The 24,557-nt window shown below is 38.6% G+C and overlaps 1 protein-coding gene across 1 annotated transcript; it reads right to left on the reverse strand.

Annotated features, from left to right (window-relative positions):
- Positions 1–262: 262 nt before the first annotated feature.
- On the reverse strand, positions 263–22,059 carry snx16 (sorting nexin 16). Its single transcript, XM_038267532.1, is given in 9 exon segments — positions 263–1,322; positions 7,060–7,182; positions 7,315–7,451; positions 11,088–11,157; positions 11,398–11,546; positions 15,128–15,214; positions 15,305–15,407; positions 15,409–15,826; positions 22,025–22,059. Coding segments are annotated over 8 exon segments (1,074 nt in total). The 5' UTR covers positions 15,702–15,826; positions 22,025–22,059; the 3' UTR covers positions 263–1,210.
- Positions 22,060–24,557: the final 2,498 nt, after the last annotated feature.

The following is a 24,557-nucleotide window of genomic DNA, read 5'->3' on the forward strand; positions in this document are numbered from 1 at the left end:
CAGAAGCCACAGATGGTCAGCTAACATGGCCGCCGTGCCATACGTCCGCCTCTTCAGAGTTAGATTACAAAACTATGGCTTGTGTTGGTGACTGGTTCACCAGGAAGCAGTCTAGATGGGATGTTTTTTTTAGACCTGTGGTCTGTCAAGCCTTCCAGCTGTGGAGGATTTTTTTATTTTTTTGCCAAGTAAATTAGCACCATTTGTGATGTAAAATATGGGGTTCGATTCGCATCACCGGAAGCCTCTTGAACGATCACATCATCTGATAAAACGAGGTTTGTGGTTTTAATAAAAAAAAAAGACAACCTAATTCTTAGTGTTGACATATTTCATAGAGAATTAAACACATCAAGCATCAAAAGCAAATCATTTCAACATGAATCATTAACATAGAGTCTAATATCTTAAAGTGCATGTTCATGTCAAATCCCCCACATATCAAACCAAAGCTGCACGTTAACATAAGGAGGTAAGGAGGAAAACCACTGAAGTAAACAGGCTGAAATGTTAAATTCAACCTCAGCTACATTATTAAGTAATGATTGGATTAACAGGACAGGTTCATTCTTTTCTCCCGTTTAAACGTCATTAAAATGATTTGTATACATATCAGCTATGTGCTCCACATTGGTTCTGCAGTTTGGAGCTTCCATACCACACTTGGCACTTAAAACAAGAGGGAATGATGGCCTCTGGATGCAAACTGGCCCAAAATGGTAAAATGTTGGTTTATAATAAGTCAGTGGCAGAACAAAGTATTGACACAAGGGACCTGCATATTGAACCACCCAGAGCTTAACCTGATGATCTGCTCACACAGCCACATGGAGGTGCTGTCCATCAGTTCGGAGAAGATTTCTTCTCAAAAGGCAACGAATGTCTGAGATGTTGATGGTTAATTTAGTTGGAGATTGTCAGATTTTCAAAGAAATAAAGTCTTCCAGTTTGTCGAAGTCAAGAGAAATTTATATCGAGATTCCAGAGAAAAGAGATCAGCTTCATTGGAGTTTCTTAAGTGTTTTAGTTGCCAGATAAAATAACCCACGGCTAAAGTCAGAGTCATGCTACTTCCTCTGAACTTTATGCTGCAGGGGAATAAACTCCGACTCTTTCAGGTCAAACATCACTTCCAGCCTGAAACATGGAAAATAGAAGGATGATGGAGGCGAAAGAGAGAGAGGATAAAGGACAGGGCTTGGAGCTGATCTTAGGCGTTGTTGTGGAACAACTGAGTGACCTGGATGACCGGAGGAGAGCTGCTCAGCGACGGCCTGCACCAGCAAGCAGAGGACCGCACGGGCTGGAGCCGACACCTGTCCCTGCAGAGACAAACACGCTTTATTTCACTACTTTCCGCCAGTAAATGATAGTTAGCTTATAACTTAGTAAAGACGGCAGATAAACTGACAGAAGAAATATAGAAATAAGATGTGATGCTTTGCAAAAATACCCATACCAGTTGAACTTTTCCCCATTTTGTCATGAAATCACAAACTTTAATAATTTAATGGCATTTAATTTAATGGATCAACATGGAAGTTGATCATTATGAAGGGTCAATTAAACTGTACATTATTTGATGTAACAGCAAAAATCAGGAGTGTGATGAGAATTTCCAAACTCAACAAGAGAAACTGCTTTCCCTGCAGCTACAGTTTAGGAAACAGCTCAGAGAGATATCAGTAAATATGAATCTTTAAATCTCAAATTCTAAGTTTGATATAGCTCTAGGCTCTGCACTGGAAAAACGATCTAGAAATAAGTAAACATTTCTTAACCCTCTCCAGGCAGATGTTGCAGATTTGCAACAGCTAAATGCTACTTAGCTAATTACTCCACATCCATATTTTAAGAGCTTTTGTTAGTCAGAAGTAGAACAGAAGGACTTAGTTGTGCATTTAAAACAAACAGTTGTAACTGCACTGCTGACTCACTTTCAACATGGCTGAGTCATTGGTGTCACTGAAACAGATTTTCTAAGCACCGATTTCATATAAGTATCACTACCAATTTCCATTATTTTGAAACCAATACTACATAAGATGAATCATGACTGTGTATAGATATGACACATGCCAGTTAGTAGATCTGGGTTTTTCACCAGAGGCATCTTGATTTCAATGTTGTGGATTCGCAACGTGTGCCCAAACAAGTACCAATGGATGCTACATGCTTTATCTACTAATTTGCCTATATTTTGAGCAACAGTTTAACAGAAACGGCCTTCTCAAGAGGTTTTGAGATGTCGGTGGAGAAAAAGTTGTCTCTAATTTTGTGAGAGAACATTTTTTTTTCGAATTTTTTTTTGTTAATTTTTTGGTTGTGACATTCAAATAAAGTTAAAGTTCATATCAGATTCAGTCTTCTGTGTTAATTTACCACTCCGGGCCACTGTTGCAAATCTGCAACATCCCAGAATTCATTGCATGTGAAGGTCTCTCTCAAAAATAAGTCTGACTTGTATATTACTACCCCATATGACCATTTTCTCCAAATATCAGTTTTTCCTGCAACTAAAACTAAAACCTGAGCCTGAGAGGGTTAAATTAAGTGTATTTACCCTTAATTTGAGTAGGTAAACGTTTGCCAATGGAATGAGTATTTTTACTCTTAAAATAAGATAACTAGATAATGTGCAGTTTAAATAAGACAATCGTATTTTGTTTTCTTATTTTAAGTGTAAATTGTGTTGGCAAAATGTCTATTTTACCTCCTTAATCCAAGAAAAAATGCACTTATTTTAAGACAAAAATGACTTATCTAAATTTTCATTTTTTCCAGTGTGACTAGGCCACTCTTAAACAAGAAGACATTTCAATCCAAATTACTTTTAGAGCAGCAAACCAGAGTTAAATGGCTTAATTATCTCCTCTGTCAGGGGCCTTGTCCCAATAATTCACTTTCCTCTTTCAGTTGCAAAAGAGTTTCAACATATTTTGACTTACAGGAAAAAAAAAAAAGATAATTCAAGTAAGATGTTGGAAATCTGACAAAATGAGGAACAGTTCAAGGGGTGTGAATATTATTTAAAAGGACCTTTAAGGATGGAGCCAACCACTGAAAGAGACTGACAGACACAAACATCTCTGTATGAGAGGCGGTCAGAGTTAGTAGTAAATAACATTCACAAAGGCTTAAAGAAAACACAGAAGATGGCGGTGCGGTGAACCAGCACCACAGCTGGGGGTCGAGTCTTTTTCAGGTCGCGTCACATGAGACATTAGCCAGATTTAAAATGCACGTCTGTGTCCAGCGGCTGCCAATCCTCTGGAGGACTAACCCCAGGTTTTGAATATTTCTACACACTGAAAGAGCGATGAGGGAGGTGAAAGCTGAACTGATGATATAAAGAAACTCCTCCCAGCATTAACAACCGTTTCCACATAAAAAACACAGACATTACTGCGAAAAGACTCCCCTTAACCCCCCCCATTAGATTTCTTATATTTCGGTTATTTTCTCACTTAATATTTTCAAATCATTAACCCTAAAGGAGCCTAAATATTTTTTTATTATGCCCTTACAGTTGAGGGATACGGGTGGGATTCTCTGGGCGTGTGCGTGGTCTTCTCTATTTCACCTGACTAATTTGTTGAGTTTACAACCATTGATTCATTAGCGGGAGAACACAGGGGACTGATGGATCAGAGAGAGAAGCTAAAAGTGCACCTTAAACGCCATCACAGAACTCTTGACTAGTTTTTAAAGGAGCTCCCGAGACCAGGAAACGAAAAAGGCAACAGCACTTCATCTGGTTCCCTTTTGTCTAAAAAGATGCTCCATTTCATTTTTATAACTTTATAACCTCCTATGACATTGGGTTTTTAACCTATCCACTTCATTTCTGGGAAATTCGCCTATTTTTCCTACCCAAATGGAAAATAACTGAGGAACTGTAAGCCCAAATTACATCTGTGATACATTATTTGAAAGCTAAAACCTTCTAGTTTCTGAATATATACAGGTGCTGGTCATAAAATTAGAATATCATGAAAAAGTAGATTGATTTCAGTAATTCCATTTAAAAAGTGAAACTTGTATATTATATTCATACATTACATACAAACTCATATATTTTAGATGTTTACTTTGTTTAATTTTGATGATTACAAATGACAACAAATGAAAATCTCAAATTCATCATATCAGAAAATTAGAATATTGTGAAAAGGTTCAAAATTGATGGCCCCTGGTGCCACACTCTAATCAGCTAATTAACTCAAACCACCTGCAAAAGCCTTTAAATGGTCTTTCAGTCTAGTTCTATAGGCTACACAATCATGGGGAAGACTGCTGACTTGACAGTTGTCCAAAAGACGACCATCGACACCTTGCACAAGGAGGGCAAGACACAAAAGGTCATCGCTAAAGAGGCTGGCTGTTCACAGAGCTCAGTGTCCAAGCACATTAATAGAGAGGCGAAGGGAAGGAAAAGATGTGGTCGAAAAAAGTGTACAAGCAAGAGAGATAACCGCACCCTGGAGAGGATTGTGAAACAAAACCCCTTCAAAAATGTGGGGGAGATTCACAAAGAGTGGACTGCAGCTGGAGTGAGTGCTTCAAGAACCACCACACACAGACGTATGAAAGACATGGGTTTCTGCTGTCGCATTCCTTGTGTCAAGCCACTCTTGAACCACAGACAGCGTCAGAAGCGTCTTGCCTGGGCTAAAGAGAAACAGGACTGGACTGCTGGTGAGTGGTCCAAAGTCATGTTCTCTGATGAAAGTAAATTTTGCATTTCCTTTGGAAATCAAGGTCCCAGAGTCTGGAGGAAAAGAAGAGAGGCACTTCATCCACGTTGCTTGAAGTCCAGTGTAAAGTTTCCACAGTCAGTGATGGTTTGGGGTGCCATGTCATCTGCTGGTGTTGGTCCATTGTGTTTTCTGAGGTCCAGGGTCAACGCAGCCACATACCAGGAAGTTTTAGAGCACTTCATGCTTCCTGCAGCTGACCAACTTTTTGGAGATGCAGATTTCATTTTCCAACAGGACTTGGCACCTGCACACAGTGCCAAAGCTACCAGTACCTGGTTGAAGGACCATGGTATCCCTGTTCTTAATTGGCCAGCAAACTCTCCTGACCTTAACCCCATAGAAAATCTATGGGGTATTGTGAAGAAGAAGATGCAATACACCAGACCCAACAATTCAGAAGAGCTAAAAGCCACTATTAGAGCAACCTGGGCTATCATAACACCTGAGCAGTGCCACAGACTGATCGACTCCATGCCACGCCGCATTGCTGCAGTAATACAGGCCAAAGGAGGCCCAACTAAATACTGAGTGCTGTACATGCTCATACTTTTCATGTTCATTCTTTTCAGTTGGCCAACATTTCTATAAATCCGTTGTTTTTATTGGTCTTCAGTAATATTCTAATTTTCTGATATGATGAATTTGAGATTTTCATTTGTTGTCATTTGTAATCATCAAAATTAAACAAAATAAACATCTGAAATATATGAGTTTGTATGTAATGTATGAATATAATATACAAGTTTCACTTTTTAAATGGAATTACTGAAATCAATCTACTTTTTCATGATATTCTAATTTTATGACCAGCACCTGTACATGAAAATTGAGTAAGTAAAACACCCAAGTTGCATCTAACCCAAAATGCATCAGTTCAAACATGACTCAAATTTTTTTTTTTTTTATTCTCGAAAATAGTAGGTCTTTTTTGAGCAGCAGTTATAAAGACATGCTTGCTTGTCATGCTACATTTCAATATGGTGCTATAATTGTGCTTAGGTGCTCGTTATGTCCACAAAATGAACTTGGTGGTTAAATTGCGGAGATTCTAAGCTTTCCAAGGATGTCTAACATGTCTATATTGGTAAACATTTTACCAGAGTAATTTTCATGCATTCTGAGTTATTATTTGTAAAAGCTTTAAAATGGGTCACAGGCGACCCGGTGGGTTTTGAGAGATTAAAAAGCCCTGTTCAGTCGCAGTGGCATACTGCAGTGTCTTTCCTTTTCTCCCTTATGTACGCAAAACACTGGTGTCCTTTTAACTTGCTATTGCAGGCGGCAAATGCCTGCAAAAACAATGTAAATTGGACTATGCTTCTTTAAACTTTCAGTTAACAACCTTCTCCTAACCAGCCTCTGTTTAATACCAGGTCTGTTTGCCTAAACCCTCTTATGATTTAACACTTTCAACTATGAGAAAACAAGCAGAAGCACAAGAAATCTGCAAGGAGGACAAAACACTTTTCCACAGCAACGCAACAGGAGCTGACATTTAGCATGCAAGGTTTGTAGAAAGAGACAGACGTGGAAAACAAAGCCCAGCCCATCTTTGAAAATCCTTGCAGCCCATTACAGAACATTGTTGTAGCGCAGGTTATGGGATGCAAGTTACAGGCGATAACATGAGACATCTGCTGCAGTTCAGCCTGACGGGCTGGCTTTAAGAATACCTGACAGGGAAGGATGCTCTGCTTTCACACTGCAGCCGCACTGCTGGGAAATATGCAGGTAAAATAAACATCACATGGCGGAACACTTTAAGAAACTATAAAATAATGATAATGTCAAAACTAATTACTAAATAGATCAGCAAATCTTGAGTTAAACTATTTGCTCTAAGTGCATCTAGGGCGTCAATTTATCATGCATCAGATAAGGGCTTCACTGGAAAAAATTAAAATCTAGACGAGTAATTTTTCTTAAAATAAGTGCATTGAATTGAGGAGGTAAGAGACATCTTGCCAATTGAACAAGACAGTTTGAACCTAAAATAAGAAAACACAATTGTATTGTCTTATTTTAAGTGCATATTATCTAATTATCTTATTTTAAGAGTAAAAATAATAATTCTATTTGCAAACGATCTCATTTACCGACTCAAATTAAGGGTAAATACACTTAATTTAAGACATTTTTACTTATTTCTAGATCTTTTTTTCCAGTGTTGGGACACTCTTGTGAAGCTCAAAACCTGTTTGGTGTGAAGGCAGCATTAAAAAGATGTCACACCTATAAGGTAGGGTGGAGCATGAACTCATTAATCTTTTAATATTTGTTGTCTGGGTGCGTCTTTTACCCCGTGTCGTCAGGTGTGTCCTGATCTGCCTCCGCCGCAGAGGACTCCACATCCACGTCTGCGCTGCCCTCACTTCCCTGAGCCGACAGACCGCATGAGGACCCCGGGCTCGCACATCCCCCACTGCAAACAGACGGGCGTATGAGAAAGAGGCAGTAAACACCTAGAGCAAATATTGTGACTGTGTGCGCATCTGTTGTTTCTGACAACTTCCACATTCATTCATTAAGTCAACGTTTGCACAGGTCCACTGACTTGAAGTGCTTCTCCAGCATCAGGATGGTCTGCTCCCTCTCCTCCAGCTTCCTCTTCAAGGAGTCGATCTCTTTCTGCTTCTCCAGCAGCTCCTTCTGGAGGCGATAGTTGCTCTCCTCCAGAGTCTCACAGAACGCCTGAGTGAAGGAAAAATAATTAAAGCATGAATCACAGATGTACGATGGATCAACACAAACCTCTAAAACTTTAGAGGTATGGCATGGGTTCATATCCAGGCCACACTATGAAAACTCATAAAGCACAAACGCTGTACAGAAGTTAACTGTTTGATCTAGAAGCAAACTCCACTTGCTAAACAAACATGGTAGTGGAATCGTACAGCTTAAAAGAGAAGGAAATTTGGAAAAAAGGCCATAAAAGACTTGGAACTGGAACATAACTTAACTAACTAAACCACAAAACTTATCCTACATGGTTTACTTTTAGGGGATCAAGATATTTATCGTGCCAAAATAAAAAACCACCACCAAAATCCATGTCTTCATGCTAAAATCAAATCAAATATGTAATGCGTTCATCCTGATTGTGTTAACTTGGTCCTTTTGGAGCCAAGAAGTTTTGAATCAAAACTACTTAAACATCATAAAAAAAAAAGTTAAAAACAAACCACTGGACTTGTTTTGAGGATGTTTCTCTTCCCATCCAGGAAGCTTTCTCAATTCAAAATGTCTGGAGTAGAGATGAGATCCAGGCTTAAAAAAAAATAGCCTCGTTATGGCTTAGAAAACATGCAAACTGAACCCAAAACAGGTCCACCCCTTAGTAATGGGGAGCTATTGAGGTCGTTGTTTGCCTGCAAATTAACGACCCTCCATTACTAAGGTGTGGTCATGTTTTCGGTTCAGTTTGCATGTTTTCTAAGCCATAACAAGGCTTATGTTGGGATACTATATAAAGCCTGAAACTCATCGCTACTCCACACATTTTGAATCGAGAAAGCTTTCTGGATGGGAAGCGAAACATCTTCAAACTTGGAAAACAAAGTGCAGTGGATTGTTTTTAACTTTTTCTGGAATTACCTGGATGACAGCATCTGAGGCTGTAACTTCTGGTTAACTGAACCTTAGTGTTTATATTGTAATTTGAGCACTGCTATTATTTTATCCCTCTTGTGATCTAAATTAGCTTTTTCCACACTTATATCTTGGACATTTTCTATGTCTTTTCACACCTCTGTCTGGCTCCATTACATCCTTGTTTACTAATTGCGTGCATGTTCAATACCGCACCTCTGGCCAAGTGGTGTTGTTATGGTAAATAAAGCAAACACTTAATTTTACTATCAATTGAAACAAAAATATCCAGCAACCATTGTGAGCTACTGGCACAGAGCGTCATGAAGTCACGTTACATGACAGTGTCCCTTTAATCAGAAGATTAGAAAGAACCAGACAAAATCCAGGCATCCTCATCCAGTCGGTTTAGGAAGCTGAAAGCATGAAAACCTTTCAGATTCGTTTTCTCTTTCACTTCACCACTACCAATAACTTTGTGCAAAATTTCTTTGATCATATAAAAAAAGCAAACAACATGTATGCAAAAAGTATGCATTGAACAAAAGTTGGAAAATTCCTAAACAAAGTTTGGAATATCTCCTTAAAGTCATTAAGATATTTACTATTGTGGCATCTTATTGATCCCAACTGTTATTGTCATTTTGTATATACAGAATGTGTACAAAATGAAATGTCATATTGTGCAGCTCTCATGACATTTACATTTTCTTAAAGTGTAGCAGTGATCATGAGGCTCTTCAGACTGTTTGTTCCAACTGGTAACACAGAGTTTTACTAAAGCTAGAAGAGAGTAAGGATATAGTTTCATGAACAGTGCTCATAAAATAGAGCCCTGCTCTGTTTCCATCTGACCTTAAAATGAATCTTTACTGATCCTATCAGTGGACTCAGAAAAACAGTCCCTCAGACCACCTCTTGGTTCCAATTGAACAAAATGTTTGAACAGCATAAATTAAAGAACACCCCAGGCTTAGTTCCAGGATCACATCCTAAAAGACCTTCTTCTGTGAAAGCAGGATGAGGCTGGTTCGAGTTTTTCTTGCCAGTCAGGTGTTCGAAAATGAGCTGGAGCATATCTTAAAAACAAAAATCAACAGAGCTGCTCTCCCACAGAGCTCTCCAGCACCATGTATCCATCAACAGCTTCCAGCAGTGAAAGCCCTGCAAAAGCTTATTAAAAACGCTATAAGTTATTTTCCCTTGCTTGCTTAATCGTATAGAAAACACCAGAGTTGCTTCACATGCATCCATCGTCTGTGACATTTAGGTATTTCAAGGGTTTTGCAGAAGTCGTTATTGAAATGGATCCCTCCTAAATTTCCAAAACATCCTCCTTATGCTTACTTTATTGTAGAGGTATGGCAAATTGGATCTATTATAAAACCCTTATTCTGCACAAAAACCTTCCATGCTCTATGAGCAACAGGAAGTGGGTGATCTTTGATTCAATACGATCTAGGACACAATTTTAAAATTTCTACACTCAATTCAATTCAGTTTTTTTTCCTATAGTGCCAATTCACAACACATGTCATCTCAAGGCACTTTACAGTTCAACCAGATCATCCAGTCAGATTGATTCAAAGTTTTCTATCTAAGGAAAACCAGTTGATTGCATCGGCTCATTGACTCAAATGCAATCCCTCACACTAAGCATGCTTGTGGCGACAGTGGAGAGGAAAAACTCCCTTTTAACAGGAAGAAACCTCCAGCAGAACCAGGCTCAGTGTGAGCGGCCATCTGCTGAAGCCGACTGGGGTTCAAGGAGACAGAAGCAGAGATACAAAAAGCAGCTGTAAAAGGCGACCCCGTCCAGGAAACACACAGCCAGGCAGACAAGCTCAGAGCCAGCTCCCATGTCAGATGATGAAGAGAGCACATCCAGCTAGTCACAGTCAGAGAAACAGGACTACACTCAAACATTTGATCAAACTCTCTCTAAAGGTTTGAATCGACTGACTTCAAGTTAGGTGAGTGATTGAATTTAAAGTTATGAAAGTTTTTCATACATGCCTGAGTGGGACAGTCTGACCAAAGGGTCTGAATCTTTGACCTAAATGTTGCAATTTTAGCCATTTTGCACAGTGACGGGTCAGGTTTGGCCCGCGAGCCTTAGGTTTGACACGCAAATTGTCAACTTAAGGAGCCACAGAATATTTAAACAGCTGCATCACCAAATGTTTATTTTCTCATAAATGTATTACATCATTTTGGCCCCGCCCACTAAGAACACAGGCTTCTGTGCTGTATAGCTTTCAAACCTTGTCTAAAAACACACAGAAATTTTAAACCCTTTTAAAAACAAAACTACAGAAAGTCCTCATAATGCTCCAAACAGGAAGTGACTTCAGCATCCAATAAGAACAGATATCAGCCATCTTTTGAAACCTTCTCACCAGAGCTATAGTGAGCTTGACTGAGCGCAGCATCATGCATGGTTGAAAGGCTCATTGGAGGCTTTGAGGTAGAGCTGAGGTGTGAAAAGTCTTAAATGCTGCTTGCAGCTTCAATCTTATAAGCTAAGCTTCATTTCCATCCTCCTATGTCACAAAGCTTCTTACGAGATCTTAAAAAAAATATATAAAATGAATCATGTGGCTTAATAAACATCAACGTCCAAAATTATAAAAAACATACTTTGAATTCTTGTCATCCTTAGATGGCAATAAAACATTAATAAGCCTCCAACTATCCTGTAACAAGGGACACTACAGCACATCTATCTTATTTGTTTACCCTGCTCTCCTCAAGGCTATCAAAAGGCCCAGGTGGGTCATCGAGGCACAAGAACTCCCTCACCGGAAGGCTGTCAAGGAGAAAAACAGAAACATAACCACGCATGAGAGTTTTGAACAAATCAATGAAAATACAACAATATAGACCATGTATATGAGGCAGATATAGATTCTGGAACTACTCGGTTGAGAATCACTGACATGAGAGACAGAATCAGCCAAAGCGTGTGATCACTTTTAGGATGTAATCACAACATGAATTTAAAAAGTAAATGTTAAGGAAACAGCCAGCATGCAGCAATGTTGGGTACCAGTTGGCGATGTCTTTGTGTGCAACCAAGTTCTGCAAAAAAGCCTGTAGTCCCAGCTGCCTGTCCTCCAGGAAGTCCGTGTCGTAGTTGTCTTTAAACCACCTCTTAGGAGGCAGCGAGAGCCGGAAGCCGGGGAACATTTCCTTTAGCTGGGGAGAAAAAAAACAGTAAGAAAATATTATTTTAGCATCATGTTTGTTTACAGGAAAATTAACTGAGCCGAGTTGCCTGATTTCAAAGTACAGGGCAAACCCTCTATTCACCACCAGCCATTGTAGTAGAGAACAAAACCTGCACGGCTTCTACTGTTACCATCTCACTGAGCGCTCCGGTTTTCCAAAGGAAAGCTGCTTAGAAACCAGGCAGGGACACAAATTTGTGATTTGTGTTACCAATAGACTCTATTTGCCAAAGCAAATTATCAGTTTAAATTTCAAGAATCTATTCAAATTATACAAGATTTACATTTAGATTAATTACCTTCAATCTGATTCGATCTCAAATTGGATGGCAGGTATAATAATTCTTATCCATTAAATAATGGTTAAATGATGCAACATATCAATAGTAGTATTATATCAACATTAAAAAGCAAATTAATAAAGTTTGGTAGCTAATGGAAGCTGTAAGGATAGTGGAAAATGCTTTTTTTTATTAAATAATTGATCTTTTGCTATACGACTCGATCTTTAGGATTTCATAAGAGAATTTATTCAGAATAGGAAAATCTATTTTTGTAATACAGCCATACTACTTACGGTAAAGGTTGCTAGTGAAGAAAATTGGTTGTATTGGACTACTTTTTTTTCTTTTAACCATAATTATGCTTTATTTTAGGGCTGCAGCTAACAATAATGTTGCTTATCAATTAATCTGTTGATTAGTTTTTTGATGAATAACCGGATAGCAAAATATCTTCTTAGAAGGTTGTTTCTGTTTTGTTGTTTTACAAAATTCGGAGCAGGTAAATCAAACCCTTTGAGAAGTTCTGGATATCACATTTTCACAGACAAATAGGGTTTGTCATCTAAAATGCAAAGTATAAAAAAATTGTGTATAGTTTTGGTTTAATTTCGGCATAGAGTGGGTTGTTCTTTTAGCAAATGGCATGTTTTAGTCTGTATGATCTAGTTAATGATTTAATGAATTCCTGGATTGGGGCCGCCTTTTACAGCTGCTTTTTGTGTCTCTGCTTCTGTCTCCTTGAACCCCAGTCGGCCTCAGCAGATGGCCGCTCACACTGAGCCTGGTTCTGCTGGAGGTTCCTTCCTGTTAAAAGGGAGTTTTTCCTCTCCACTGTCGCTACAAGCATGCTTAGTGTGAGGGATTGTATTTGAGTCAATGCGTCGATGCAATCAACAGGTTTTCCTTAGATAGAAAACTTTGAATCAATCTGACTGGATGATCTGGTTGAACTGCAAAGTGCCCTGAGATGACATGTGTTGTGAATTGGCGCTATATAAATAAACTGAATTGAATTAAAGATTAAAAAGCAACAATATCAAACAAAATCAAATTTTTTTTACCTTTGAATTATCACCTAATGCTATTCAAAGTCACACACCGGGTGGTATTTCACTTGATTCATGCATCTCTGAATGATCCTCAATAATCAGATTAATCGTGATAAATAGATTATTGGAATAATGTTAACTAATAGTAATAGTAATCGATGAATCATTAACTGGAGTGAAGAGACTCTAAAATGTGTCTTAAGCTGATGAAGCAAACAAATTAGAGCAGTAATTATAACAAAATTGTTCAAAAACATATGTACCGGTAAACATTTTGCATTTAAGATTTAAAAAAAAAGAAACTTTTTCACCTCTCAATATGCTCTATCTGGAACTTCTCTAGTTTTAGTTGCATCTGGTTTAATTTCAGAAATTTCTTTAGGAAACCTTTAGGAAAATAATAGATAATTGATTTGCAAAATAATAATGAGCAGCAGCCTGTAATAATCCTATAAGAGTAAGTATGTTAGAATGGCCCCTCGAGGAAGGAGCTGCCATAACCCCGCTGCACCTGCACTGTAAACAAACGTCAACTTTCCTCATCAGGGAGCGGGGAAGTGAGGCAGAACGCGCTGATTTTGCCCAAATTTTAGACAAAGGATACGTTCACACTGCAGGCCTTGATGCTCAATTCCAATTTGTTTGCGATGCCGTTCATATTTCCAAATATATGCGACTTGTATGTCATCTCCTGTGTGAACTGCAGTCATACAAAGTAAGTGACCCGCATGCGCAGTAGTGGACGCAATGACGTCACAGGCCAGCGTGCTCTTTTTTTTCCCGGAAGTAAACATGGCTGTCAGTGCCGGCACTCATCTAGCGGTCTTTTCCAACCATAAAAACACAATCTTTTCAATATGGTTAAACATTAATAATGCTCTCCGCATCATCATCTGCTATGATTGTTGTTTTTCTTGCTGCTTCTGCGTAGCAAGATGCAGAATAGTGACCACTGTCTGGTATTAATGATGGCCAGGTCGCATTTGTAAAGATCAGACTCGTATCGGATTCAGGAACACATAGCCAAGTGGCCTGGGTCGCATTGGAAAAAAAATCGGATCTGTGTTGCTCAGACAGCCATGAAAAGATCAGATCCAGGTCGCATATGGGCAAAAAACAAAAATCGGATTTGGGTCACTTCAGGCTGCAGTGTGAACGTAGCCAAAGTCACTCTTTTAGCAGCTAATCTGCACAGGTAAGCAGCTTTTCTTTATTAGCTCATGTCCAATTCAAAACAGGATCTTTTAGTTGACTCTTATTTCAAATAATGGATGAATCCAAATTGACCGATAAAATTAGAATAAAATCCATTGATTTTTATGGCTGTAATGCAATAATAATGTGAAAAAGGTTCAATGAGAACTGTTGCAGCACAGAGAGCAATGAACTCTCCTTTCCCGGTTTGTACACAATCTCTTGCATTACCTAGCTACTATTTACTGTTAGCTTCGTGCCAAGGCTTACTAATGCAAATCCTCTGGAGAAATGACTATAATAATGCAGTAGATTTCAGTGTTTTGCATGTCACTACATCCTGTTTGGCTGCTCTGTTATGGTTATTTTGCAGATAAGTCAATAAGTCATTACATTAATATCTCTTTTTTTATTTTAAAGATTGGAATTCAGAAAACCACTTCAGAGCATATGAGACCCAGAATTTAGGCGTTTAAATCCATCAAATCGACCAAAAGACTTTGCAACATGATAATAGACTACATTTAATAAATGGTGATGAAAAAGGCAAAAAACGCTGGGATATGATCACTGCAAACTATAGCAGCTCTGCAGTTATAAATACTGCAGGACTTCTGGAGGCGCCTGCTGAAAATGATTAAAGAACAGAACAGAGGATGGACATTCAGTCCTGTCTTATCGTTAATCTGCTCTACTTTCTGCCCAATGCGATGCTTGAGGTAGAGGAAGAACAGCAGGTTCCCTTTGCAACACGAACGACAGCCAAAGTAATCTGGAACAAATATTCTCTCCTCAAGCCATGAGGGAGCCGCTCACTCACCTTGTTGGCTCGGGCCCGTCAGCTATGTGCGAACAGAGAGCTTTTGTGCAGCTCTGACCGCTTCTCACCAACAGCAGAAGGTTGATAAGAGTATATACAAACATTGGTGTAAGATAACAAAAAAATGGAGCTGAAAATGTCCTTGACTTTTTGGGACAGCTGCATGCAAGCATAATAAAAATAAAAAATAAACCAAGCGCACCTTGTCGTTGAGTCGGGAGAAATCTGTGTACCTCCTAAACACAACCCAGCTCTCATCCGATCTCTTCTTGACCAGAATCTTATAAACCTGAGATAGATAACAACTGTGGTTAAGCAGTAGAAGTTTAATAAAAAATATTTATAGATAGCATTTAATAATAACATAAATCTAATCTACCGTGAACTTGGCTCTCTCCTCCATGACCTCGTACCCCAGGACCGTAGGGGTGATCGGCCTCTCCTCTGCTTGCTGGCTCCCAGCAGGATCTGAAGCCGACCGCGGGACAGGCGGAGTACTGGACAGAAGTGTCCAGCATCCCGTTCAGCCTGGCCCGCGTCACGGGGCTCTGAAGGGGCGGGGGCGTCAGGCTGCGGTTGGCTCTGTCCGCGCATCGAGACTGCCGCTGTGAACCCGATCCTCTCCGCTCTTCCCTCGCTGACCTGGTGACGGGGGACGAGGACTCTGAGCTGCTAGAGACGCTTCCGAGAGACGCGGTGCGCTGCGGCCGCCTCAGCTTGCCGCCTGACAGAGCTCGGTCCATGGGGACGGGGACAGGCACGAAGGGTGAGGCCATCTCCCTGAGTTTGGTTCTTCTTCAGCTGGAATCAAGGCTTTTCACACCAGCAGACCTCTGAGTGGTCCGCCTTGGTTTCTGTGGTGACGAGGTCTAACAGGGGCCTTCAGAGGATGACATTGACTCTGAAGACACAGAACAACAGTGTTTTCTTTCGGTTTTAACTCTATAAATCACCAAATAATAGGAGAAACCCTCACATTGATCAAAAATGTGCAGAGGTGTCAAGTAAAAAATCTTTTGTTACTGTACCTAAGTACACTTTTAAGATATCTATACTTTACTATAGGGCTGCAACTAACGATTATTTTAAAAATCGATGAATCGGCCGATTATTTTTTCGATTAATCGATGAATCGGACAAAAAATATTTTTTATATTAACCTCTTTATTACAAAATAAACATTTTAGACAGAACAAACAAGCACACAAGTACAGGTTGCTCATTAACTGTCCTGGTGCAAAATGAAAAATAAATGTTTGTGTTAAAACTACGCAAACTTACATGAGAAATGTAGCTGTACATCCACAAAATATAGTGTACTTTGTTTCATAAAGCGCAAAAAAAGACATTTTTGTTTTTAAAAGCCCCTAAGGGGTTCAAACAATAGGTCCCCCCATTTCAACAAATGAGTTTTTTTAGACTAGAAGAGTTCTGCCTTTTAAGACAGGAAAGTATAGCAGTTAAAGTTGCTACTTGAGAAAATACTGAACCATAGAGATAAAAATAGCCCTGTGATTCTAATTATAAATTGTATTTGGAATAAAAATGAGAGAACTAGGGGTGGTAAAAAACACATCCTCCAAAGACAGATATTTACATGGGAATGTGGCAGATAATTAATTGACATATTACTGATCTTGCTGGATTTTATTCTGCTTTACTTCCATAAATTGCAGGATCTTCTTTACTTTATTTTTGCCAGAAGATTTAAACTTTAAAAGCCTTGCCCTCATAATTTGCAAGTTAATTTATTTATAAAGAAAATATAAACGCTGCTTAAGCTAATTCAAATTAAAAGTAAAATAAGTAGCCAACCTTATCACCGTCTGTAACCTACTAACACGGTAAGGAAAGCATCAGATGAGCTACCTGAGAAACTAATGTTACGTTTCCCCACTTTAAAATGAAACAAACATGGTGCTTCCGTGCCATGTTAATTTGTTTTTACAAAAGTTGCATGTTATCACTTTTTTCGCTTTACAAAGCGCAGGCTATTTTAATTATTGTGATCAATCTGTGCCGTCAATCCCGGCGCATGCGCGCTTCATTTGCAGTCTGGACGCTGAGGGTAAACATCCTGCGGCTCTGACTGCAGCGCTGAGAGGGACTCCTGCGAGAGCGGGGGGAGGCGCCCCACGGCAGAGTAGGAACGACGCATGCTTTCACGTAAGAGTCTCCAAAAGTCGATGATGAAATTCGTTGCCAACGCTTTTAAAAGTCGATTTTTATCGATTTTATCGATTCGTTGTTGCAGCCCTACTTTACTACATTACTTATTTTTCTTCCTAGTTCTGACTTCTACTCATTACATTTTTACACAAGTATCCGTACGTTCTATTCCTTACATTATTAAAACGAACGTCACTCGTTACTCTTGGCTTTGGTTTAATGTTTATAAATATTTATTTCACGTCATGTGCGCCATCCAATGCAGATCATTGGCTCCATCCACATCTAGTGAAAACTAGTGTGATTGATGAGTCATATAACGCAAACACTCATTGGTTAGCTAAAGGAAATCATCACAAGCAAGCAAGTGTTCTTCAAACTATAAACGTGAATCGACTATGCCATGCTACAATGTCGGATTCAGAAAAACATGTTGAAATGTCTGAAACGTCAGACACAGACGAGAGCGTATCGGGAGGTGGAGACCAACTTGGCCCTATCTTAAAGAATTTTAGAAATAGTCGAAAAATTTAGTTTTCAATTCATATAGTGGCATTTGGCTGTTTTTTTATTTTTAAGGGTCACTTTATACTTTTATACTTTAAGTAGATTTTGGAGCACAAACTTTTTCACTTTTACTTGAGTAAAGAGGTCAAGTTGATACTTCAACTTTTACCAGAGTGTTTTTAAACTGCAGTACCTATAGTAGCAAATGTGTGTATTTTTGACACCACTGAAAATGTGTTATAATCTAAGGGCACCAGACTGTAAAGGCAAGTGAATTATTCATTAAAGCCAAAACTCATCTATAATTTATGCATTTAAAATAAAGCCTAATATTCAAAGCAGAATAAAACTTCTAATCTTTTCTGCACCAATAAAAAAAGGAGTAAAAATAAAGCCAACTTTAAAAAGTCTGGATTTTTACAAAACAAAACAGCTTGTTTCAAAAAGCACACTGAAGAAAATTCTGTGTTTTTTGTAACAGAACATCCATGATATCCCAACAGGAATGGAGGTCATAGTTTAAGCCCAAAACAGAAGCAACTGCTGAGATTTTTAGAATGAACTCTGCATCCTACTAGTTTCATTTCAGCTTTTAACGACCTCAAAGCAATCACACACTTACTCACCTAATCAACTTAAAAAATACTGATCTGTTTCATCTGACTGGTTGTCCCTGTATATTCACATGAGTAAACATGTTCTGGTTATTTCAGTGACATGTCACTACATGCAGCCTAACTGCAGCTTAGCAGAGCAGGATCAATATACCCGACAACCTTTTTCTGCAGGAAAGAAGAGCCAGATATACAGGATACATGGTTGGAAAACACAGATTAGAGGCTATATGGTTTGCATTAACTGTCAATGAAGATATTTTATAGTAAAATCTGCTCATCCTATCCACCAAGTGGGCTTTATTGTTGCCAAATTGCAGTGTTCTTTGTTGTATTGCTGCAGCTTTACAGAATAGGATTTAAAAGAGGAGATGGAACTCCAAAAATGCCAAAAAAGGAGAATAAAGTTTTTTTTGTTCTTTATATCGGTCACCAGAATTATGTGTTCATGAAGGCTTATTTTTTTGGAACTACATATTATTTTTTACTATATAATCATTTAGGCTAAACAGTGAGAGACATGATAACTTTCCATGACCTGTTTTAAGTTTGAACTACACAATATGCCACTGAATTATCTAAATTAAAGGCATACTATGCAACATTTTTCAGTTAATTAATGTGTTCCATAACGTTTTGGATGATTAAATGAGTCATTTCAGGTTGAACAAAGGTATTCTCGGCCGCCCTGGTGGTCTGTGGGGGAAATACTGCACTTGCAACTGCAGGAGCACCGACCCGCACCCACAGGCTCAGAAGTCTTGTGAGAGTCAGTCTTGCTTTACGGCGAGAACTGCTTCACCCCCCAGTTAAAAGCATTCTCGTTGCTAGCACAGTCGCGATCTTTGTGCAGTTATGCTACGTTCACGCAGCAAAAGCAGCAAAATCGCGTCTGCTGCTTCATTTTTGCTGCTTGTACCAGTTAGTTCTGACGCGGCTGAAGCAGCTTTGCTGATCTGGCTGCGCGGTGCAAAAGTGTGTCTGACGCGCGTTGGGCGGAGATTCACTATCCTTTCTCTGCCTTGCAGCTATATTTGCTGTGATCAGTGGGAATAAAGTAGTTTTAATATGTGTTTAAGTGAGAAAATACACCTGAAAACGTAATCACTGCAGTCAGTTCATTCAGATTATTATCCTGCCTTCAATATTTTTTCTGTCGGAGCCGCTCAGACCCCCACATACCAGCGGGGCGCCAACAGAAGGAATCCCTTCATCAGCAGCCTCTGGCCGGGTTGCCTCCTCGCGGTTCACCACGGCAGCTGGTAGGTGTTTTTCATCTAAATAATCCAAACTGCATATTCTGCCGGCAGATTTCTGCATTTTAAGTTAATTTAGGCGTCAATAAAAGAGGATTGATCATCAGCGCTGTGTCTCTCTCCCTGCATCAAATGCTTAGCCCGACACCCGACGCGCTGCTTCAGCTGCTCAGACGTGCTGCGCCTGCAGCTCAAAACGCGCCGCTGGACCTTTTGCTGCGCCTTGACGCGCGTCAACCATTGACTTTGCATGTAAACTCGCTGCTTCTGTCGCGCCAGCAACGTCCAGTGTGAACGCAGCATTAGTCATTCGCTGCTAAGCTCAAAACAACCGCGCCTGGCTTGACGGAGAAACCAGGAGAAAAGCTGAGCATATTTACGACAGTGCACTTTTACTTTCGCCCTCTGGGGGGAGCCTCGCTGGAAAATCAACACCGGTTGCATAGTGTACCTTTAACTAAGAATATATATATATATATTTATATTAGGGATGCACGATATAATCGGCCCCCTATCGGTATCGGCCTCTATCGGGCTTAAAACTGAATATCGGACATCACGTGTGTTGCGTTCGGTTCATGCGCTGCTCTATTTTCTCATAGGTGAAGCGTTTACACTCCAGAGCAGAAGGTGGCGATACTGCGACCAAAGCCAACCACCAGTAGTAAACAAGAAGAAGAAGAAGCGAAGCAGCTTAGCCGGGTGTAGCAGAAAAAAATCAGTTGTTGTGGAGAATTGTGTGGGTATGGCGAGTGGGAAAGAACAGGCAGGGCTCGATGTTAACCATTGCCAAACGCTTCGCCTATGAGAAAATGGAGAAGCGCATGAACCGGACACACGCGAACCGAACCGAGAAAGTCGAACCGAACGGTTCAGACGGTTTTCATAAACCGTTCCATCCCTAATATATATATATATATATATATATATATATATATATATATATATATATAAAATTTAAAGTAATCATTGTGTGTAAATATTGCGCATTATATTTCTTAGTTTTTTTTTTATTTTGCTAAACGAACCTTAATATATTTCCCTCAATAACTGCATCGACCAACAGCCTGAACTTTGATGCACTTTTTTAAAGCTTTAATCAAAAATAGGTTAGGGGCCATGTGCATTTTCTTAGTTCACCATTTTAAGTTAGAAAAATGTATATTCCCTGCATTAAAAAGACTTCAGACTTTTTATAAAAGAAAAAAAAAAGTTATTGTGGGAAACAAGAAAGGAAAAACACATTCATCCAGACAACCCTGATCAGAGGATCTCTAAACTAAACCACAATATTTGAAGGTTTGACTCTACACTGCAAAAACGACCTAGAAACAAGTAAACATTTCTTAAATCAAGTGTATTTAACCAAAATCTGAGCAGGTAAATAAGATTATTTATTTACTCTTAAAATAAGATAATTAGTTAATATGTGCTTCTAATGAAACTATACAGTTGCTTTTTTCTTATTTTAAATGTGAATTGTCTTGTTCTATCGGCAAAGTGTCTCATTTAGCTCTTCAATTCAAGACAAAATGCACTTATTTTAAGAACAAAAATGACTTACTTAGATTTTGTTTATTTGCAGTGTACTACACTGGAAAAACGATCTAGAAATAAGTAAACATTCCCTAAATTAAGTGTATTTACACATCATTTCAAAAGCTAAATTGGTTTGCCAATTAAATGAGTATTTTGACTCTTAAAATAACATATTTAGATAATAAGCACTTCAAATAAGACAATGTAATTGTGTTTTCTTATTTTACATGTAAATGTTCTTGTTTCATTGGCAGAGTGTCTCTTTTACCTCCTCAATTCAAGACAAAATGCACTTATTTTAAGAAAAAAGTTACTTATTTAGGTTTGGTTATGAATTGGTACAGCATATTTTTTACTGCCCTTTTCATTCAAATAAACAATTACAAAACAAAATAAATTAACCAATTAGGAAACAATTCCTATTTCAAAAAATGTTTACATAAAAAATAAATTAATTGCTTTACTGACTTCGAGGCTTTCAAATAAAGCCACAATATATGACATTTTAATAAAACTCCCTTTATAAAGGATGCACACAAACTTTAAGGGCAAACAGAAAATAAAAAGTCACTCTGCAAACCTTGTGACCAACAATGTGGGACCAGATGTCAGCTAAACCAAAGCAATAAACAAGCTTTGCATCTGTCCTCTGTCATAAAAATAATATCACATCTGACGGATAAATATGCCTCTTTGTACACAACAGATGTTACTGAAATTGTTTCCTTCAATGGTATATGGAGTTCATATGGTTTATAAGTGGAAACAAGTATTAACAAACATATACAGCAGCTGAAAGAGAAAATAGTCGGTTCGCCTGAGGCTAACAACACTTGTCAAAATAAGCCAACTCGCCTTACTAGCGTCATCCTGAATTACGAAGCATTTCTTAATGACTTTACAGGAGCGGAAAATGTAGTTTTATGACGCAGCTTTGCAAAACGGTTAATAAATAACGTGTTTCTAAATAATCCCTCCGACAAAGCTGGTAAAAAAATGAGCCATCATGCTCACCTTCAGCTAGCGAGCTACATTGAATAGCTTGGGTAGCCAACTGACAGACAGACAGACTGACATACGTAGTAAATGGGACTTACCTTCAGGCGTAAAACGAGATGTTATTCCCTTTGGTTTGTTTTTTTTTTTCATTTGACGTGCGAATGAAGCTAAGTTCCTGTTCAGCTCATGCCTGTTTATCACGGCATGCCGACCTTTTCTGTTAGCCTGTTTGAACTCAAAGCTTTACCGCAACGACAGTTATGTTTCAGGACGACCGCTCGGGGGCGCTGTTTCCCCGCAACAGAACAGCACACATGGGATTTCTGTCCAGAACAAAAACCAAACTAATGTTCTTCTTCTTCTTCTTATGGGGTTTTATGGCGGTTGGCAGGCTTGTGAATTGTGCATTACCGCCACCAACTGATATGGAGTAAAGCAAGAAAACAGAAAACGATTCACCCAAAAAAAAAAAAAAAAAAAAAAAAAAAAATAAAAAAAAAAAAAAAAAAAAAACCTGTGTAACTTAAACCAACATAATACTAAATCACATTTGCCCATATAATTTTAATTTACTCTAGGTCATCTTAACTCTGCCAGTTTCTGATGGTCCCATCGGTCCTCCCATCATACTTCCAACCATCTCCCAGTTCAAATCTTTAATGTCCAGGTATTTTTCTGCAGCCTTCACTATTATTTTGATTTTTTCCGTTTTTTTTGTTGTCTGTGCAGTACAATTAATTACTTCTACCATGAAAAGAACAAAATTTGTCTTTTTAACAATAAGTGAGTCTTCATCAATTTTTTGATTCTCTAGAGGTTTGGAATTTGCCGTGTGTTGAACTGTAGGTTTGGGTTTTTCTGACTGAGATGGGATCCTTTTTGCAGCTTCAGCGTAGGTTATTCCGAGCTCAAATTTCATTTTTTTAATTTCCTCAGACCTTTTGCTTGCTTCACAGCCGCGATAGGCAGCAGTATGTTCTCCACCACAATTACAGCATTTTATTTTAGCTTCTTTTCCACATTTTCCGTACTCATGTTCTCCTGCACACCTTCCACACCTCTGTTTCCCTTTACAAACTGCTGCAATGTGACCGAATTTTTGGCATTTGAAACATCTCAATGGTGGAGGATTGTAGATTTTGACATTATAGCTTATGTAACCGATGAATACTTTGCTTGGTAATTGCTCTTCTTCGAATTTAATTAGCACAGATAAACTGTCAGATCTTTCTCCGTTTCTTGTTGTTTTTAACCGTTTTACTTCTTTTACTTTTGCACCTCTTATGTTTTCCAGAATCTCTTTTTCAGAAATTTTTAGAGGAACTCCTCCAATGACTCCCCTGCTGAACTTTTTGTTCTCCATTAAGCTGCACTGAACTCTTATCCCGTCAATTTTGTTGATCCGTATTGCTTTGCCTTGCTGGGCGCTGTCTCTGCAAATAATTAGCAGGTCTCCACTGTACAGAATTCTGGCACCTCTGACTTCTCCGACAAGTTTATTGATGGTTTTTGTTAAGTGAACCGGATTCCAATTTGTAAAAGAGTCTGCCTGATTAACGACTTTGAATATGACTTTGAATTCATTTTGTTGTGCTGTGGAATGTATGGAATGATCATCACTGGATTGTTCTGAACTAGATTCCCCTTGAACTGATCTCTGTTTTTTCCGCTTTTTCTCATTTTTTGATGTTGCTATCTTCCAACCTTCATTGTCACTATTTCCCTCTTCCATCCCACAAGAATCGCTTCCTGTTTCCTCACTACTCACGGCCCAAGACATTTCTCCATAAGCAGCTTCAAAACACGCGCCATGCACCAAACGACCATCCACCCGCCTCCCCAAACTAATGTTTACTAGTATTTAGTACATTTATATGGAAGGAAGGGGAATAGGGCCGTTAAAAAAAAAGAAAAAAAGAATTGTGAGATAAAAGTCAGAATTCTGAGATTAAAGTCAGAATTCTGACTTTTTTCCCATATTAAACTGAGATATTTAATAATCAATTAACTTTATTTTTTCAACGGCCCTAATCCCCTTCCTTCCGTATAAATGTACTAAATACTACTCTAAACATTAGTTTAGAGTTTTTAATCTCAGAATTCTGACTTTAATCTCAGAAATCTGACTACTTTTTTAGAATCCTGAATCAAGTCTCATAATTCTAACAAAAGGTCAGAATTCTGAATTTAGTCTCAGAATTCTGACTTTTTTCCCATATTAAACTGAAATAATATTTAATAATCAATTAACTTTTTTTTTCAACGGCCCTAATCCCCTTCCTTCCATATAAATGTACCAAATACTACTCTAAACATTAGTTTGGAGTTTTTTAATCTCAGAATTCTGACTTCTTTTTTAGAATTCTGAATTTAGTCATAGAATTCTGACCTTTTTCTTAGAATTCTGAGATTAATCTCAGAATTCTGTCAGAATTCTGAGAAGTTTAAGAGAGATATTTAAGAGATTAATCTCAGAATTCTGACTCTAATGTTAAGAGTTGTTTGGATCCAGTAACGCATTGGTGGAAAAGGACGGGATTATGCAACG

The sequence above is a fragment of the Cyprinodon tularosa genome, unplaced genomic scaffold (genome assembly GCF_016077235.1).
Source record: "Cyprinodon tularosa strain WSP-4 unplaced genomic scaffold, ASM1607723v1 ctg675, whole genome shotgun sequence".
Taxonomy (NCBI): domain Eukaryota; kingdom Metazoa; phylum Chordata; class Actinopteri; order Cyprinodontiformes; family Cyprinodontidae; genus Cyprinodon; species Cyprinodon tularosa.